This window comes from Carettochelys insculpta, chromosome 8, assembly GCF_033958435.1.
Source record: "Carettochelys insculpta isolate YL-2023 chromosome 8, ASM3395843v1, whole genome shotgun sequence".
Taxonomy (NCBI): Eukaryota; Metazoa; Chordata; order Testudines; family Carettochelyidae; genus Carettochelys; species Carettochelys insculpta.
This window is the reverse complement of record NC_134144.1, coordinates 71,294,411-71,314,814: the sequence shown is the minus strand read 5'-3', so window position 1 is coordinate 71,314,814 and position 20,404 is coordinate 71,294,411. Positions and strand designations below refer to the sequence as shown.

Genomic DNA, 20,404 nt, shown 5'->3' with positions numbered 1-20,404 from the left:
GAGCCATTGGCTGGAAGTTGAATCCATACAAATTAAAATAAGGCCTACATTTTTAACAGTGAGCGTATTTAACCACTGGAATAGCTTACCACGTATTGCGATGGATTTTTCCATCACTGACAGTTTTTAAATCTATGTGAAACATTAATAGATCTGCTCTAGAAATGATTTTAGGGATGTTCTATGACCTGTCATAGCTCACAATGGCTTCTTCTGGCCTTGAATTCTGTGAGTTTGCCCCTTGGCTGTTGTGTTGGCTGCATGAGATCCTATGGAAAGAGGCTGGCCTAGTGTTTGTGTCATTCCATTTATTATCTGTGATGAAGCAGACAAAATTGTATATCTCCAGCAACTGAACATTTAAAAAGTTGTCATGTAAACTGTATGGGGACTCTAGCATCCCTAAAAGGGAGAGAGAAAATATTCGAAAGAATGAAAGGAAATTATGTATGGACATTCTCTCACATACTCTCAAGTTTTATAAGGTAGTATAGGTTGAACCTCTCCAGTCAGCACACTCTTGTCTGGCCATGTCTGTAATCAGTCATGATTTTAGTTAGCTGGATGACCACTTATCGTTGTTGTGTAGCTAAGTTTCTCATGGCTCCTTAAAGCTTGCTTACAGCCACCAGTCCTAGCTCTTCAGTATTCTGTGCTGTTATTTAGCTGCAATTTACACCTAAATGTTTGCCTAGTACACTGTGGAAGCATTGGTAATGTTGCTAGACAACAGCAAATTCTCTCGTTAGGCACTGGTCAGGTCCAGAGGGTGCTGGACTTGAGAGAATAGAATATATGGAGATACACATCTCATAGAGCTGGAAAGGACCTCGGGAGGTTGAGTCCAGTCTCCTGTCCTCTTGGCAGGACCAAGCACCATCCCTGACAGATTTTGTTTTTTAAAGTCTATTTGCCCCATACACTTAAATGGCCTCCTCAAGGATTGAACTCACAATCCTGGGTTTAGCAGCCCCTTGCTTGGCCCACCCCCTGAGAGGTTCAACTTGTACTTTTAATTTAACTTGACAAACCTGTCAGATAGTACAGTCTAGGGCTTGAGTTAGCACAGCTCACCAACTGCTACAAGTATTTTGCAGTGTAGACGGCAGGTGTTGCAGTGGTGGGGAATCTGTAGCCCCTACAGCCCTCAGGATAGCCTGTGGCTTGCCTTGACCTGGCCCACAAGGCTTAGGGTTCCTGCTCAGTCTCCCCCCACCACAGCAGGGTGAGCAGACAGTTGGGAGCGGGGTAGTACTCCACCCCCAGGACATTCATGCATTTTACCTCACACCCAGCCCACTCTGTCAGCTGCCCAGACCCTGCACTCCCAACCCCATAGCACTCCCCAGTAGCCTTCTCCCACATAGTGAGCCCCTCATTTTTGCCATTGATTCAGAACCTGCGGTTGGGGGAGGGGGGCTACAAAAGAGTTAATCTGGCCTGGGGGTAAGCCCTGAACCTTGGTATTCCCCCACCCAACCTGGGGCTGAGCTTGAGGACAGTAGGGGGAGAGTCTCCGCGCCCCCCCCCCCTCCTTGCTTCACAGTTGGGGCCACATCAGTGAGGATTTTTTTTCTCACTCAAGGGCCTGGGTGGTGAGGTGGTTTTGTTTATTTTTTGCATCCTACTTTTATGTGGTCCCTGTCTGATTTTTTTCCTGTTGGTCAGTGACCCACCCCATACGAAAAATAGTTCACCAGCCCTGTTCTAGAGTCTGTGCCTTTGTGATTCTTGCCCTAGCAGAAGGGCTCAAGGGGCTGTTCTTTTCAGAACTCTAACACCACTCTGCAGTGATCATACTCATTTGCTAGTAGGGAGAAAAGAACCCTAGAGTGATTGTTTTTTTCCCATTGCCTAAAATCCACAGTCCTTCTGTTTGTCTCTTCTTGTCATTTGAACTCTGATTCCCATCAAGCTGAGTGATTTAGAAGTAGGTAGTTATATGAGAGCAAGCTATTTTCAGTTAGTGTAGAAATTTCTTCTTAAAACAACTTGTACTTTTCATTTAAAAATACAATTTTGTGTCATGTTTTCATAAATTAAAATGAAAAATGAGTGGTTAGTTGTCTTTGTGCATTTGGTCCTGTAACTTTTAACCACTGTGCATGTGCAATGGATGCCATTGCAATCAATGGGAGAGGCCACATATTGAAGAATGTTTGATTTCCAATTCCGTTGTAGTATTGAGGTCTGTTACTTTGTGTTACTGTAGCACCTAAGTACGTGATAGTATATAAACACTACTCAAAAAGGCACTTCTTGCCTATATTGTATAAGATGGTACTCACTTTGGCAGATCTATTAGGAAGTGTCCTTTTTTATTATTTTTTTTCCTTCATGATCCTTGTGTGGTCTAAGATGTGGTGATAATTATACCTTTAAACAGAAGCTGCATACTTTACTTCAACTTTTTATGCATTGTTTAATTTGTTACTATTACCTTAACTTGGCTTTTTCTATGTTGTGAGGTGACTGGGTGATTTTGAATGTATAGTATCTATAAACAGTTGATCTGGAACTTTTCCAGCTATTGAGAGTTAAAAGTAGTCCTCTATGTTTTTAGAACACAAAGCAGTCAAGTAGCATTTTAAAGACTAGCAAAATGGTTTATTAGGTGAGCTTTCGTGGGACAGACCCACTTCTTCAGACCAAGAAGAAGAAGTGTGAAGAAGTGGGTCTGTCCCACGAAAGCTCACCTAATAAACCATTTTGCTAGTCTTTAAAGTGTTACTTGACTGCTTTTTGTTTTGATAGTGTATAGACTAGCACAGCTTCCTCTTTGTTTCTATGTTTTTAGGATTGCCTCTTCCCAGGTAACAAGGATTACGGTTTGGCTGTGAATTGGCTTACGAGTACAAGCACCATCAGAGTTGACTTGTCTCAGTGCTTTGACTTGATGTGTTTAACTGATCATTTGCATTTTTGTTATAGGTTGAGTCTATATTGTAATTTTTTAAAAGAAATTGTGTAAATATAAATATTTATTTTAGTATGACTGACTTTTAACATTTCTGTATAGCTGCATATCTGTGCAAGTTAGCACATTTGCACAAGCTAAGAAATGGGTTCTGAAAATACTGTATTTGTGTAGTGGGTCCAAATTTAAGGTGAACCATAAATCTGAATTTCCTGCCTTTTTTTGCATCTAAGGTTTTGATTATAATTTGTGTGTGTGTGTGTAATATATATTATATTAAATATTATATATAATTGTTCACTTTTCTGGGAGTGATCAAGGAGGCCGACAATTGAAGTTCCTTATATAAAAGATCTTTCAAAGTCCCAGCTGAATGAGTTGCTGAACCTTCTGCCAAATCTTGGCATTTGTTGTAAATTCACTCCATTTAACAACTATTTTCCTAAGGCATTTATACAGCTGTCTGTACTTCTAGTGCAGTGGTCTCCAACCTTTGGGGGCATAGAAGAACATTCAGGGGTGTGTGACAGGGCCTTGTCCAGCCCTCTCAAAGGGTGGGGAGGAAGTGCCACACAGTCCCTTGCTGTTCCCATGTTCCATTTCCAGCAGTGGCTCTTTTTCCATACCCATTCTTGATCCTTGGGGGTGGCTTCTCTTCTAAACTTTGGCCTGTTCCCATCTCCACCTGTGGCCCTAGCCTTAGTCCCCTTTCTGTCTGTGGCTCCTCCCCCAGAGTCACAGACTTGTTCCCACCTGTCATTGTGGACAGGGTAAGAGGGGTATAACAGGAGTGGTTTGGGGACCACTGTTATAGTGGATTTTTCACCTTTCATATCCATATGTTGAGGTAGTAATAACTGAAATGAAGATTCCCAATTAGGTCTTGAGATTGTAGTTGTTGATGATGATACATAAGGTTACAACTTCTAGAATAAAGCTTCCAGAGTTTCAGACATGTGGTTTAAAACCCTCAAGAAATCTAGGAGTTAGTAAAAATAGTTATTTCACATGTACGTTTCTTAAAGCGTAAAGGCTTTACTCTAACTTTTCACTGTGTTTTCATTTGTTTTTCTCTTTAGAAAATAGAAGAATGCTAACGGGACAATTCCCCTGAAGTTCGGGTTTTCAGGCTGGCTGCCGTAATGGGTAAGATAGTTATAAGTGGAATCCAATTAAACTGTTACCTTGACTTCTTTCCTTGTGGAAAGATCCAGGCCACTTATGTAATTAACATGGTTTGTTATTTTTTGTTGTTGTTTTTATTTTTATCAAGTACAGTAGTATAACATGTGTCTTCATTTTAAATAGGGCCCTTATCAAATTCACAGGCCAGTTTGATCAATTTCATTGCCAGAAAATTCTTAAATTGTTCAGTTTCATGTTTACAGATGGAAATCTTATGGTGCACCTGGAAATGCACCTGGAAATCTTATGGTGTTAGAACCATGAGTTGCTGACCTAAAAGGGGGCTGAAGTGATGGTAGTGCTTACAAAACTGATGGTGTGCGTTTATGGGATTACGATCTTCACTTCGGCATTGCCTGAGGAGCTGACCTCTTAAGGCAGCTACCATAGAGCTTGCTGCAGCTGTGGGAGAGTTCTGGAGGTGTGAAGGTGGGTCTGCTTCTCCCCTCCCTGGGCCCGCTGGACTTCATCTGCAGTTAGGCCCTAGCATTCCCTATGTTTCCTCCAGTGCAGCCTAAAATTAATTGGTCTAATTTGCTCTTTCAGGCTTGTTGGGGGGGGTACCCCATCACAGTCAGCATTCTTCTTTGACTAGTGACTCCACGGGTGCTCTGCTTCAGAACTGTGTGCGCATCCATGTGCTTTTGATAGGAGTTTTTTGGGAGCAGTGCCTATTTGGCCCATGCAAGCAACATAGTTATCTTTGTGCCACATACTAAGGATTTACAGGGCTGAACAGGTAAACTGCCATCAGTTCCTTCTCGGCTACCCCCAGCAACAGGCAGAATATTGACCATGTCCACTTTACTCACTTAATTTCTAGTATAATTTTAGTTTGTTGTTCCCCTTTTGTTCATTTTCTCTGGTTGAGGGTTGGTTCTGAGCCTCTGTTTTGGAATAGACAGGATCCCCAAGCTGTAAGGCAGGGGTCAGCAACCCCCAGCATGGGTGCCAAGAGTGGGCATGAAAGTCAGTTTGCATTGGCACATGAGGTGGGAGCTGAGCCCCTCACCACCTTCCCCATGCAGCCAGGAACTTGGTTAAATCCATGCCACCTGTGGATTAACAAAGACCGGCCAGTGCTACCAATCACCACCTAAATGGTAAAGGGCTGCATCTTTATTTATTAATGAAGCTGTTGTAAGAAGGACTGTTAGTGACTTTAAGTAGTATCACCGGCACTAGGACTGTACATAGAGGTCAATTTCGGCACTCCATCTTGGCAAGGTTGCTGACCCCTGCTGTAAGCCTTTCTTCTGTGAGCATGTTACCTCAATTAGGCTATGTCTACAATTAGGTTGGTCTACACTTGGACACAACGTCGAAGTAGCCTATTTCGAAGTAAGAACTTCGAAATAGGCTACTTCGACGATTATTGTCTACACGTCCTCCAGGGCTGGCAAACATCGACGTTCAACGTCGAAGTAGCGCCAGGGAACATCGAAAAGAGCCGCCCTGGAAGGAAATGCGGAGCATCCACACACGCAAGCCCCCTATTTGAAATAAGGGTGGGGGTGGAAGGGCGTGACCCCCACCGTGTCCGACTGGCCGGTCCCCCTCTCAGCCGGGGTCACCGGCAAGGCTGGCTGGGGGCTGGGAGCATGGGGAGGTATGGCCGAGGTGGGTCCATGGCCCCGGGTGGCTCCTGTTCTGAGGAGCTGGTGGATGGGGCAGCGGGCAGGATGACAGCGGGCGGGGTGGTGGGGGAGCGTAGGACGGAGGACATCGGGGGGAGGCAGACAGGCCACCAGCTCCTCAAGGGTATCGGCCACCCGGTTAAAGGTGGCCATGAATTCACGCCAGGCCTCCCAGCGCCAGGTGGCCTCCCGGTCCTCGAATTGGAGCCTCTGCTCCGTGAGGTCCGCTTGGTGCCGGAGGGCAGCAGCCACCTCCGGGTCGGAGGTGGTGGTGCGGTGGTATCGTCCCCAGGAGTGGACCCGGACTGGGGCAGGCGGTGTCCCCGACAGCTGGTGGTCTGGGAGGGCTGTCGCGGATGACGGATGGTGCGGCTGCAGAAATAAGGGGAAAGGGAGACCATGAGTACCCAGCCTTGACCTGTGGCCCACCCCCATCCCCGCAAGGGCCTGTGTCCCTGCCCCATCCATCCCCCATTGGTGCGTGCAGTGATCCTGTGGGTGGCCCCCTCCAGTGGTCCTCCCCTCCCACTGGGGGTGGGGCACGGCACTGTCCATGGGTGGAGGTGCTGCTGGGTACTGGTGGCTGTGGCACCATCCCTGTGCTGTGGATTGCCTGGGCCATGTCAGGCTGGGGTGTTGTGGGGATGAGGGGGGCCCCCGCCCCATGCTCAGGGGGTCTGTGCCCTGTGGGGTACGTACCTGATGGTGCACTGCCAGGCTCCAGAGATGCCCATGAGGCAGATACCTGGCTGGAGCTGCGGGATGGCACGTCCACCACCAGCTCCCCCTCCTCACTGGACCACTCCGTGGCTGGGGTGGCTGGTCCCGGCTGTAGGTGTGGGGGGGCAGGGCTGGCCTCTGGGCCTGATCCTGTCTCTGAGGCCAGCTGGGGCTCATCGGCCGTGGTGTCAAGGGTGTCTGGGGGGGAGGAGATGCCCCGGGGGCCCAGGATAGCCCTGAGCTCCCGGTAGTAGGGGCAAGCGGCGGGGGCACCCCCAGACTGGCTGGCCGAGTCCCGGGCCTGGGTGTAACCCTGCCGCAACTCCTTGACCTTGCTCCTGACATGATCGGGAGTGCGGGAGGGGTGACCCCCGGCACCCAGGCCCTCAGCCAGTTGGGCGAATGCCTCAGTGTTGCGCCGCTTGCTCCCCATGACGTGCAGCACCTCCTCCTCCCCCCAGAGCCCCAGCAGGTCTCAGAGCTCAGGGCCTGTCTAGGAGGGGCCCCGCTTCCTACCCTGCCGGCTGGAGGCCTGGGAACCCTGGGGGAGCTCGTGAGGCTGGCTGGCTGCCATGATGTCCCTCTGGAAGTGCAGAGACACCGCGTGGCAGGGCTGCTGCGTGCACGCTGCTAGCTTCCTGCTACGGGGTTTCTGGGTCCCTGCAGCTTTAAGAGCCGCTGAGTGCAGAGACCGTAGAGCCCCGCAGGGTTTGGACAGAGCATCTCAACCCCTCAGCTGATTGCCACCATGGAGGACTCCGCTATTTGGAAGTAGCCGGACGCGGATCGTCTACACACACCTACTTCGATGTTGAATGTCGAAGTAGGGCGCTATTCCCATCTTCTGATGGGAACAGCAATTTCGATGTCTCGATGCTTAACATCGATTTCAACATTGAAATAGCACCCGACGCGTGTAGACGCGACAGGTGCTATTCCGACGTTGTGCCGGCTACTTTGAAGTAGCCAGCTAGTGTAGATGTAGCCTTAGTGACTTGGTTCCTGTTATATTTGGGAGATACCCACCTCCCTAATAAGTGCAAAATCTATCCCACATTTTCACTCAGATCTTGGAAAAGCCAGGAGTTCAAAATATTGATGAGTGAATAAACCCTAGGACTAGGTTCTAAGAAGCCCTCTGCACACAGGCTTCTAAGCCAAAAAAGTAGGTATGCTAGATGTCTTAAGATGCCTTGGTCATCACCTGAGAAGGCTCTGAAGACCTCCAGTCTTAGAGTGAGTTCCATTGAAGAGCCTAAGTGGCTTCCGTTGCACGAGGACATCTAAAATGTTCCTTAAGAGCCATACTATGAAATAGGACTCTGTACTGAGATGTCTTCAACTGCAGGTGGCCACATCCAGTATGGAAACTTTATGCCAAATAGTGATGTGCTTCAAATTTCTTGATCCAGATCCAGGATTCTCATCATAAACTCCATCATAAATCATAGTAAATAGCAAGTGTGAATCAGTTGGCTTGTTTGAGAGTACTGTAGTAAGATGCAGATATCTTATTTTTTTTCCCTAGTAGGAAAATGTTAATGGTATTATACCACTAGCAGATGTACCTGGTGTTGCTCAGGTCTTTAACTGAAGTGTTTTAAAAAAAGAGACACGTGATTTATTTAAATAGTAGGACTCAGGGAAGTGAATGAGGGGGTGGAGGAGACAGAGCAGGAGGTTGTGTGCAGGACTGAAAGCAGGGAGTGGAGGACAGAGGCTGAAACAGTTGGGGAGGGGGACTGAGGACGGGGTGGAGGGTGCAGGATTGAGGGTAGTGGTGGAGGTTGCAGGATTGGATATGTGAAGTTATTTAGGGTAGGGGGGGCTCAGGGAGCAGGGCTGGTAGATATGGGGAGGTTTACCGGGGACTCCTGTGGTGCCCTTGTGGAGGGGGTGGCACTTTTTCCTGGGTTGGGGGGGCTGGGTTGAACCATGGCTCACAGTCCATCCACGTCCATTTCCCCCTTTGGTGGGGGGCAGGGGCAGGTCCTGCACTTCAGGCCATGACTTTTGACCTGTTTATTTTGGCAGTGTCCCCTTAATGGTTGTATGGAGAACAATGGAAATGGGTTTATTAGAAGTACAGAATTACAATAAGTGTCAGTGTTTTCCTATATATGTTGGTCTAGTCTAAGAAATGGACTGTTCTGGAGAGATGGTTGGTCTCACCCTCTCTTTTGTGTGGTCTACCTGGATTCCTCTCTTTAAATAGATACATTTTGGGAAGACTGGTAGTTGAATTGTTCTGGAGGAGTGATGTGTAGGGATGGTCTTGTTAAACTGTAGTGATGCAAATAGAAAAAGGTTACTGCAGAAGTATTATCTGTCAGTGATTACTAACAAAATGAGATAGAGGAGCTTCTCTGAAAAGTTGAAGTGAATTAATTTCTTTCATTCTAAATACAATTTAGAATGTTTCTAATTTTAGGAATGGAGGTTTTTTCCTAGTTGTAGCTGCTTTAGTGTAAAGACTATAAACTAGATTTAAGTGATTTGAATCTATCGAATCATCACTCTCATCCCATAAACTTTGGGGATAGTTCATTACTGCTATTGGCTAATGATAGCTATGTTTTTACCATCTTGATTGTGGACCAACATTTGCAATTGTGCAGTTGTGGGCCGTATCTACACGTGCCCCAAACTTCGAAATGGCCGCATGCGGGCTGCCGCAGTGCTTCGAAATTGACGCGCCTTGCCGCCGCGCGGCGCGTCCAGACGGGGCTCCTTTTCGAAAGGACACCGCCTACTTCGAAGTCCCCTTATTCCCATGAGCTCATTTGCGTGGCCATTTCAAAGTTTGGGGCATGTGTAGACGTAGCCGTGGTGTTACTTCACTGATATGGTACTTTTTATATGAAATTGTATGACAAGTCTTGTAGTATTATAGAGGCGATATGGTATTTTTGAACTTGCCAGTGTTTTTATTGTTAAATAAAGAATTTACAATAAGTTGATTTTTCCTGAGCAATGCTGGGTACATGCTAGTCTTTAAATAAATGAAGAGTTTACCTTGTTTTGTTTTTTGAATTCAGTGTGATCATGAGTAATAAAAAATATTTATCTAGAGCTCAGTGACTCTAAAGAGTATCACAGCCACCAACAGAAATTGGTCCAATAACATATATTGCCTCATCTACCTTGCCTAACTAATTTTTAGACATTCATGGCCAAAGGTCTTTTGGATAATTTTAAATAATAAAAATTTGGATTATATTCTACCATTTACATTAAACAGTGTTTATACATTATGCAAGTTTGCGTATTGCTCTTTTCAGCCCTTGTTACTTTTCAGCATAAGCCACAACTTCTCTAAAGGGCTGTGACAGTGAAATGCTGAGCTGCTGTAAATGCCAGTACAAGTTATTTTAAAGAAGAGAGAACTTATCTAGATGAAAGGTGATAAATGACACAAATGAAGAGTATCAGTTGCAAATCCTGTAGCTCAGGAGTCACCATTCATGTTTGTGGGTGACATCTGACTTCACCCTGAACCTCTTTAAGTAAGATCAAGTTATTCTAGCTTGCTTCCTCCTTACATTATAACAAAATTGCATTTCACAAGAATGCTTGTCAGGGGCCATAAAACTGAATCTTTGAACCTGGCATTCATTTATGCATTGGACCAATACATCCATTAATATTTAACTTTGATAACTTCATAGTGTTCTTCCACAGCACTGACTACAATGAATGGTATGCTATTAAAATATTGGAGACTCAGCTGTTTCTGCATTTGAAGGACTGATGGGGTCATTCATACAATTGTCTGACTTTGTCCTCTCCTGAAGAGGGGCTTATTCACACATAAAACACGAATTTCCAAGAATAACCAAGCTTTAGTACATACAACTGTTCTCTCCCTTCTGCCAATCTTCTGGCCTTTCCTTGTATTTGAAATAGCTAAATCACTTGGAATATAAAGTCACGTGCATACACAGATGCCAATGGGCATGGTGGGGTGTGCAGGAAGGAGGCAGTTGCCCAGTGGTTCAAAAGGGCCCAGGACTCTTGGCGGCCAGTGCCTCTTCTGCTGCAATAGTTGTCAGTGTCCTTTAAATTGGCACCAGAGCTCTGCACAGTAGTCTGTGTGGCTCTGGAGTCTGGGTGTGGGGCATGGCATGCTCCAAGCAGTGCTGAGGGTCCTTTTGCTCTTGGCCACACACCTTATGGAAACATAGAGCCATTCCCCTCCCCCCGGCTGCCACCTTGTCTAGGAACTCAGGCATGTCTGTCTGTGCGCACCCATAGTCCATTTAGGCAGCTCTTCAGAGTTTAGTGGGAGCTCTTCACTGCTGATTTATGTGAACTTTGTAGTAGAATCTGTTCTGAAGCTAGATCATTAGTTCAGCATCAAGAAAATCCAGAGAGGAGTTCTTCATTTTATCACTGTTTTTAATATTTTTACATGAGATTATTTCTTTCCTTTCACCTCCAAGTGTAGATTTATCCTTGGACACATCAGGAGTGAGCCAAAACCAGTGTGTAGAAGAGCTACTGCTCTGTGGGGTTGGGTAATGAAGCATCCATCTTCCAACCAACCCCAAAACCTCCAAATATTTTGATTCTCTAATGTTCGTTCATCTTAAATGTGGCTGTAGAACTAATTCTGACTTTGATCACTTCTAACTGTCCCCTCATTCAAAGTATTGAGGTTACCCATTTTGTATTTGAACTCTCAGTTGGCCTGCTTTGCCCAAGAATGTTGCAGTGCTAGAAGAGTGAACCTACTGTAAAAACTACTTCAGGATCAGTTAGCAAGGGTTCAGTAGCAAGAATCCCTTCTAATTAGAGTTCCATGAAGAAAAGATACCCAGAATAAAGTCTAAACTTCGGTCTTTCTGTGCTACTAAAAGTATTGCCTTAATAGTGCATCTTGGCAAATGGAAGGTCTCTCTTCCTCACATTTTTCTAAAAGTTCTACATAAAGCAGCCTCTGGAACCTTTTTCTTAGTTACACAGTCTGCAGTCGTGCAGTTGTCCAGGTGAATTGTACTGTCAGTGCTAGTTTTATGGGAAGCTAGTTATAATTTTTTGGAAAAAAATTTAAGTTAAGCACTTAAGATAACCATTAACTTCGTATGAAAGTATTGTTTATGATGATACTTCCTCAAAACGAATTGAATGAAGCATTGTTTTATTAAGCTAAATGTGGTGATATGTATACTCTTTAAGAGTTTAGGAAACATGTTTACTTTCCTAGTCAATTTTTAAATGCCAATTATTTGAACTTTTAAATGTCCTTTTTTGATGTTTTTAATTCCCAAATAGATGATCAACAAGCTTTGAATTCTATTGAGCAGCAAGCTTTGAATTCAATCATGCAAGATTTGGTTGAACTTCATAAGTCCAGTCGTCCTGCATTGCCAGTACAGGAAACAGGAAAACCAAAACCATCTTCACCCAAAAAACAGGTAACTTGTCTGCATTCTTGTGTGACATGGAGGACAGTGTGTATCAGTGTTTCTTAAACTTTTTGAGACCATGGAACACCTAATATTACTGTGTTTTTATATGAAAAACCTATGAAAATTTTCTTTAAAAGAAAACAAGCAAACCAACAAACAACAACATATACAGCAAAAATGAAATGAAGTAAGTTAATCGGGCATCATAGCAATGAAGAAGTAACGTGGTTTTAATAACAGAAAATATATGCCATCAGTTTGTTTTTCCAAATGCTCATGGCACATCTACAAGTGGTTGACAGAACACAGTTTAAGAAACACTAGTGTGCATCATACTGTGATTTCTGTAATTTCCGAATTCCAAGTTCAAAGATAGTGTTAAATGAGGCTATGTCTACACTGACAGTTTAGTTGGCAAAACCCGGCTTTTGTCAACAAAACTCGTGGAGACTCTACACGCACAATGCGTTTTGTCAACAGCCTGTTGACAAAACTCAGCACTTCTGCTGATAGCATTCTGCCTCTCCGTGTTGTGGAATAATACCTTTGTCAACAGTGTCAGTTGACAGAAAAGCTGTGTGGATACTCCGGGGTCCTCTCTTGACAGACAGGGCTTCCAGTTCACCAGGCAGCCATCTTTGCTTATCTTTCAGTTGACTCTTCTGTTGAGAGAGCAACAGGGCAGTCTGATCACTCTGTCAGCAGAGTGGATTGCTCTTTCAATCCGCTTTTGTGTGTGGACATGATCTATTTGACAGAAGTTTTGCCGGAACATCTCTTCTGACAGTAACTTCTGCTGACAGGTCGCTATAGTGGAGACATAGCCTGAGAGATTTTATTCCCCTGTGGGTGCTGCATATTTTTGAAATTACAGTAAAACCCCGATTATCCAACTAAATCAGGACTGACCGATGGTTGGCTACCTGAAAATGTCAGATAAGCAGGGGTGGATGGGGGAGTACTGGAGGGTGAGGCCAGATATGGGGGCTGCCTGGACCCCCTTTTGAAACGATGGCGGTTGGCTCCTTGTGGCAGGTTGTGGGATGCCTACGGCTGCAGAGCAGCTCCCCGGGGCTAGCTCCCCAGGTGGATAGCCTCCACTGGTCCTAAGGAGCTGAAACCCAGCTGCTCCCAGGCCAGAGCCACAGCCAGCCCTTAGGAAAAAGAGCCCTAGTGGCCGGGGCATGAATTTCTAGGCAGGCAGCCCCCTCTGGCCCCGGGGTGCAGAGCCCCCGCTAGTCCTGAGCCACTGCCAGCCCTGTGGTGTAGGTCCCCAGTTCCCCTGGGCCAGGTTCCTGGATCCACCTCCCTGATGGTTAGCTGCTGGTGGGCCCATGGTGGGGAGCTGCCACCGGGCTTGGGGCAGGCTGCTGGCTGCCCTTGGCTGGTTCCCTGGAGCTGACTTCCTGGTTGGACAGCTGCCGGCTCCAGGGCGCAGAGCCCCAGCGGGCTGCCAGCTGCCCCACTGCCACCCCTGACTCAGGCAGGGAGCCACTACTGGCCCCTGTGCTGGCTGGTCAAGGTGTGCTGCCAGCTGTGGTTTGCTGGGGGAGATTATCCAACCCCCAGTTATCAAACATTCTGTTTCATCGAACACTGCCTTAGGCAATGTCGGATAAAGCAGAATGTTGGTTAACTGGGGGTCGGATAACGGGGGGTTTGCTTGTAGTTGCAAAAGTGACGAGTAATGTTACAGGACATACTCCATAAACACCTGAACACTAAATATGTCAGGTAAAGGTAACGTATCTCCTTTCTACTTACGAACTGAATTTTTGAAGACCAATAGTCTGTGAATTAGAGTAATTGTTGTGATCATGTTTTGTTTGGATCAGTCTTTTTTGCTGACTTTTTTAGGGTATTGATATTAACAGTAAGGTTTGCTGCCATCCTCTTTGAGTTGTTTCCTTAGACTGAATTTAGTAAGGTACAACTGAATTGGACTATCCAGGCTCTGAAATGGTAGATTTAAAGGATGTCTACACTGGAGAAAAATATATAAGGAAGCTAGGAAAATTTTTTTGTTTGTTTTAGAAATACTAAATCTTGTGAACTTTGCTGTTCTCAAAGACTTCATTGGACAGCTAGAGAACTAGTGGAGATTGTGGGCTCTCTCCCCCCCGCCCCCCAAAGAGATCAATACATCTGTACTGTTGGATGTGGGGAAGGATATTTTTCTTAGAATAGTCAAATTTCATATTTAAAAAAAATGTCAGGTCTTTTGTAAGTTTCATAAAAAAGCCATATACCTCAGTTTTTCATATTTTGTATGGCAGGTCACTTTCTGTGCATTCTGTAGAAGGCCATGAGAATACCATCACTTGTCAGAGTAATCCGATGGAATTTAAATAGATTGGGCCCTGAATTGATGGTCTGTCAAGATATTTGAATGTGTGCATTTGTCAATGTATTCTTCTATTTTAGCCTCAGTATTTGGAAGAAGGTATTTGCAAAAGTTGGAGCGGATGCATATAGTAACTGGAAAGGAACATGTGGGCCATACTGCAACACTGAAACTAACGACAGATGCCTTAGACTTCTGGAGTTTGCCAGCTATAACGACTTCATGCTGGCTAATCACATTCAGCCCTCACAAGGCGTCCAGATGATGGACTTGGCACCGCCCCAGTGGAGACCATCACAGTCAGATTGATTACATCTTGGTCAAGAAGCGCTTCCGAACAAGCGTTAACATTGCAAAGACACGCAGTTTTCCGGGAGCGGATGTTGGAAGTGATCATGATCTAGTGATGATGTCATTCCGCCTGTGCTTGCAGAAGATCTTAAAATCAAGGCACACAAGAATCAAGTTTGACCTTGCAAAACTCAAAGATCCTGAGGTGGCAGAAGCCTTCCAAGTAAAAATAGGAGGGAGACTAGCACCACTGCTCATCCTTGGTGCTGAAGAAGCAGATGAGGACATAATGGCCTACATCTTTAATACAGCAGTAGTAGAAACAGCTACTGAGATTCTTGGCAAACACCGCCCAAAGAAGAAACCTTGGGTTACTGCTGGAACATAAGAACGGCCATACTGGGTCAGACCAAAGGTCCATCCAGCCCAGTATCCCGTCTGCCGACAGTGGCCAATGCCAGGTGCCCCAGAGAAGGAGAACAGAAGACAATGATCAAGTGATTTATCTCCTGCCATCCATCTCCTGCCCTTGTACTGAAGGCTAGGGCACCATACTTTACCCCTGGCTAATAGCCATTTATGGACCTAACCTGCAAATATTTATCGAGCTCTTTTTTTAAACCCTAATAGGGTGCTGGCCTTCACAGCCTCGTCCGGCAAGGAGTTCCACAGGTTGACTGTGCGCTGTGTGAAGAAAAATTTCCTTTTATTAGTTTTGAACCTACTACCCATCAATTTCATTTGGTGTCCCTTAGTTCTTGTATTATGGGAAAAGGTAAATAATTTTTCTATGTTCACTTTCTCCACACCATTCATGATTTTATATACCTCTATCATATCACCCCTCAATCGCCTCTTTTCCAGACTGAAAAGTCCCAGTCTCTCTAGCCTCTCCCCATATGGGACCCGTTCCAAACCCCTAATCATCTTAGTTGCCCTTTTCTGAACCTTTTCTAATGCCAATATATCTTTTTTGAGGTGAGGAGACCACATCTGCACGCAGTACTCAAGATGTGGGCGTACCATAGTTTTATATAGGGGAAGTATGATATCTTTTGTCTTATTATCTATCCCTTTTTTAATAATTCCTAACATCCTATTTGCTTTACTAACTGCCGCTGCACACTGCGTGGATGTCTTCAGAGAACTATCCACTATAACTCCAAGATCCCTTTCCTGATCTGTCGTAGCTAAATTTGACCCCATCATGTTGTACGTGTAATTTGGGTTATTTTTTCCAATGTACATTACCTTACACTTACCCACATTAAATTTCATTTGCCATTTTGCTACCCAATCACTCAGTTTGCTGAGATCTTTTTGTAGTTCTTCACAATCCCTTTTGGTTTTGACTGTCCTGAATAACTTGGTGTCATCTGCAAACTTTGCCACCTCACTGCTTACCTCATTTTCTAGATCATTGATGAACAAGTTGAACAGGATCGGTCCCAGGACTGACCCCTGGGGAACACCACTAGTTACCCCCCTCCATTGTGAAAATTTACCATTTATTCCAACCCTTTGTTTTCTGTCTTTTAACCAATTCCCGATCCATGAAGGATCTTTCCTCCTATCCCATGACCGCCTAATTTACATAAAAGCCTTTGGTGTGGGACCGTGTCAAAGGCTTTCTGGAAATCTAGGTATATTATGTCCACTGGGTGCCCCTTGTCCGCATGTTTATTAACCCCTTCAAAGAATTCTTATAGATTAGTTAGACATGACTTCCCTCTGCAGAAACCATGCTGACTTTTGCCCAACAATTCGTGCTCTTCTACGTGCCTTGCAATTTTATTCTTTACTAGTGTTTCTACTAATTTGCCTGGTACTGATGTTAGACTTATCGGTCTATAATTGCCAGGGTCTCCTCTGGAGCCTTTTTTAAATATTGGTGTTATATTGGCCGTCTTCCAGTCATTGGGTACTGAAGTGGATTTAAAGGATAGGTTACAAACCACTGTTAATAACTGCGCAATTTCACATTTGAGTTCTTTCAGAACCCTTGGGTGAATACCGTCTGGTCCTGGAGACTTGTTACTATTCAGCTTATCAATTAACTCCAAAACCTCCTCTAATGTCACTTCAATCTGGGAGAGTTCCTCAGATTTGTCACCTAAAAAGATTGGCTCAGATTTAGGAACCTCTTTAACATCCTCAGCCGTGAAGACTGAAGCAAAGAAATCATTTAATTGCTCTGCAATGGCTCTGTCTTCCTTGATCGCTCCTTTTATATCTGTATCGTCCAAGGGCCCCACTGCTTCTTTAGCGGGCTTCCTGCTTCTAATGTATTTAAAAAACATTTTACTATCATTTTTTGAATTTTTGGCTAGCTGTTCCTCAAAATCTTTTTTTGTCTTTTCTTACTACGTTATGACACTTAATTTGGGAGTGTTTATGTTCCTTCCTATTTTCCTCACTAGGATTTGACTTCCACTTTTTAAAAGCTGCCCTTTTCTCTCACTGCCTTTTTAACATGGCTGTTAAGCCATGGTGGTTCTTTGTTAGGGGTCTTACTGTGTTTTTTTATTTGGGGTATACATTTAAGTTGGGCTGATCTGCTTGACCTCTGTGACAAACGGCGAGAACTGAAAAAGAAGAAAGGTGAAGCTGGTGGGACTGAGAAATACAGAGAAATCAACAAGACCATCAGGAAAGTCAGCTGGGGTGGACAATATCCCAGCAGAATTGATACAAGCAGGGGGAGAAGCCATGATCAGTGCCCTTACCAACATATGCAATAAGATCTGGCAGACGGGAAAATGGCCTACATCATGGACCCAGTCACTAGTGATTGCACTTCCCAAAAAGGGCAACCTCCAACAGTGCCGAAACTATCATACGATAAGCCTCATTAGCTATCCAAGTAAAGTTTTACTGAAAGTAATATTGAACAGGTTGAAGCCCCAAACTGAGATGATTATTGCTGAGGAAGAAGCTGGCTTTAGGGCAGGGCGGAGTTCCACCGAACAAATATTCAACCTGAGAATTCTCTGCGAGAAATCTGCAGCACCAACAGCACCTGTACCATGTTTTTGTGGACTTTAAAAAGGCCTTTGACAGAGTTTGGCAGGCAGCATTATGGGCCACGATGAGAAAGTACATCATCAGTCCCAACCTTGTCCGCGTTGTTGAACACCTGTATGACAATGCCACCAGTGCAGTTTTCCACAACGGTACCATTGGAAGCTGGTTCAGAACGACAGTGGGCATCTGTCAGGGTTGTCTGCTCTCCCCCATGCTTTTCAACATCTTTCTGGAGCGCATCATGATTGACGCCTTGGAAGACCATGAAGGAACTGTCAGCATAGCGGGTAGAATCATCACCAGCCTTCACTTCGCTGATGGTATAGACGGATTAGCTGGAGGAGAAGAGGAACTTGCCAGGTTGGTAGAACAGCTGGATACCACCTCAAAAGCCTATGGAATAGAGATAAATGCAGAAAAGACAAAACTGATGACCAATAACACCAATGGCATCAGTAGGGATATAATGGTGAATGGACAAGCTCTTCAATGTGTGTCCAGCTTCAAGTACGTCGGTGCAATCGTGTCAGATGAGGGGTCCAGACCAGAAGTCCTCTCCAGAACAGCGCAAACAGCAGTGCTTACAAAACTTAGACCCATCTGGAGGGACAAGAACATCAGTCTGAGATCGAAAGTAAGATTGATGCGCTCACTGGTCATCTCAGTGTTCTTGTACGCTTGCGAAACGTGGACCCTTACAGCAGAACTGGAGAAAAAGATCCAAAGCATGGAGATGAGATGCTATAGGAGGCTTTTGGGCATCTCTTATATCGAGCATGTCACGAACGAAGAAGTACGACACAGGATCAGGCATGTCATAGGCCCACACGATGACCTGCTCACTGTGGTGCAGAAGCGCAAGCTCAGATGGTACGGCCACGTCATCAGCTCAGGCCTTTCAAAGACCATCTTGCAAGGCACAGTACCTGGTGGTAGAAGGAAAGGCAGGTAAAAGAAGAGATGGGAAGGTAACATCAAAGAGTGGACAAACTTGAATGTGAGCGAGTCACAGAGAGCTGCACAGGACAGGATGAGGTGGAGTGAGTCGATCAGGAAGTCATCTGCGGTGCCCAAACGACCCTCAAAAGTGGTTATGGGACATAGATGAGATGAGATTTGGAAGAAGGGCGGGGGGGATTGAAAGCCTAGGTCTTCAACTTGGAACAAATGAGGAACTGGGGTTGGAATTCTCTATTTATAAACATAAATGTGATTTTAGTTGTCAGAGGAACCTTAATTCATTCAATTTTGGAATGTTAAAAGCAATGGGCATTCCGATGCAGGAAGGACTGAATGGGCAAAAGTGGAGGAGGAGTGGCCTTCTGTCATAAATGATAGTATTTGTTTCTGAGTCACTGATAGCTTGGAAGAAAATGACCGGAGTTCTTAAGGATCAGTGTCCTACCGGAGAAAGCACAAGATGGTGTACTAGTTGCTGCTACAGACTTCCCAATCACACTACAGAAGACGACAGTGACCTCCTTATGCACCTACTTACTGTGTGTAGGGAAAAGAGCTGTGTGATCATGTGGGACTTCAGTTTGAATGAAGTGCTGTTGTTCTCATGCTGCCAGAATTAAAAAAAAAAAACAGCATTGTAAGTCCTAACATTATAGATGACAGTTTCCTAAAAAACTTTTTCCTACTAAAAAAGATGTTGCAGCAAATATGAGGGTAATTCTTTATTCTACTTTGTCGTAATAGATAAAGAGGAACTGTGTACAGAATTAAAAATCAGCGGTAGCTTTGATTTAATTTATCTATAAAATGCAAGCAGAAGTCAGTCCAAACCAGTTTGACAACAGTGAAAACAATTATGAGCCAAATCAACTGGGAGGAAGAATTTAATTGGGGAAAAAAATTGAATGATTACTGGGAATCATTTAACACCTTAATAGTTGCCCAGAGTCATAACCAAGGAAGTAGGCTGTGCTGATTAAAAAACATGGCTCTGTTTGTAGGGGAAATTAAGGAAGCTGTGTGTGTGATTTTTATATTAAAGACAAAAAAGGTTTTTAAAAATATAAAAGAAACAAAAATAATCCTGACAGTGGTATTGGTCCATTAGTAGATGAAAATGGTAGAATTGTCAATAATGCAGGAAAAAAAATCCAAATGTTTTATAACTATTTCTGCTCATTTCGAAAACAACAGATGACGTGGTCTCATCATGTAGTAATACTTTCCAATCCACTGATATCTTTGGAGGGTGTTAAAGCAAACCATTTTCAAATCAGAATGTCCAAATATCTGACATTCAAGAATTTTAAAAGATCTGGCTGAAGAGCTCATGAGGCCCATTTGTGCTGATTTTTCAGTAAGGCTTGGAGTTCTGGCAAAGTTCCAGAAAAGCAAAAGAAAACTAGTGGTGTGCCAGATTTTTTTTTTAAAGGGGGGCGGGGCATTATAGGCCTGTTAGGTTGATGTTGATCCTCAGCAAGATAATTGTCTGCTATGGAAGTCAATACTAACAATTAATGTACATCACTCGTGTTTAGGAAATACAGATGCCGACAGCCAGCCTCATTCAATTCATAGTGTGTGTAATATTTCTAGTGCCATCTTACAAATAGTTCCACACTATATAATTTTTGTCACTTATTTAAGACTTAGGAAGCTCAACCACAAAAACTGTTTAAACAACATTAAATCTTCCAGAAATGCAGAAAAGTGAGGAAATATCAAACATTAAGGGTGCCTACACAGTTGTCCTTCTGCCCCCTTGCATGTGTGCATGACAACACAGTCCTCTTTTACATCACTGCTGCTGGCTAGCAAAAATGGGTAATAGTGCTAGAGAATGTCATAGATGGGAATTATTAGCTGGATACCATCAGAATATTCAGTGCCATGTACATTAGATGGTTTGCAGGAG

The 20,404-nt window shown here is 44.4% G+C and overlaps 1 protein-coding gene across 1 annotated transcript in view; it reads left to right on the top strand.

Annotated features, from left to right (window-relative positions):
* The window catches only part of MAP3K2 (mitogen-activated protein kinase kinase kinase 2), a 93,261-nt gene that overhangs the window by 31,566 nt on the left and 41,291 nt on the right, over positions 1–20,404 (top strand). The window contains exons 2-3 of the mRNA XM_075001316.1: positions 3,997–4,063; positions 11,734–11,876. Coding sequence (XP_074857417.1) covers positions 4,060–4,063; positions 11,734–11,876 — 147 coding nt within the window. The 5' untranslated portion in view covers positions 3,997–4,059. The remainder of the gene's footprint in view (positions 1–3,996; positions 4,064–11,733; positions 11,877–20,404) is intronic.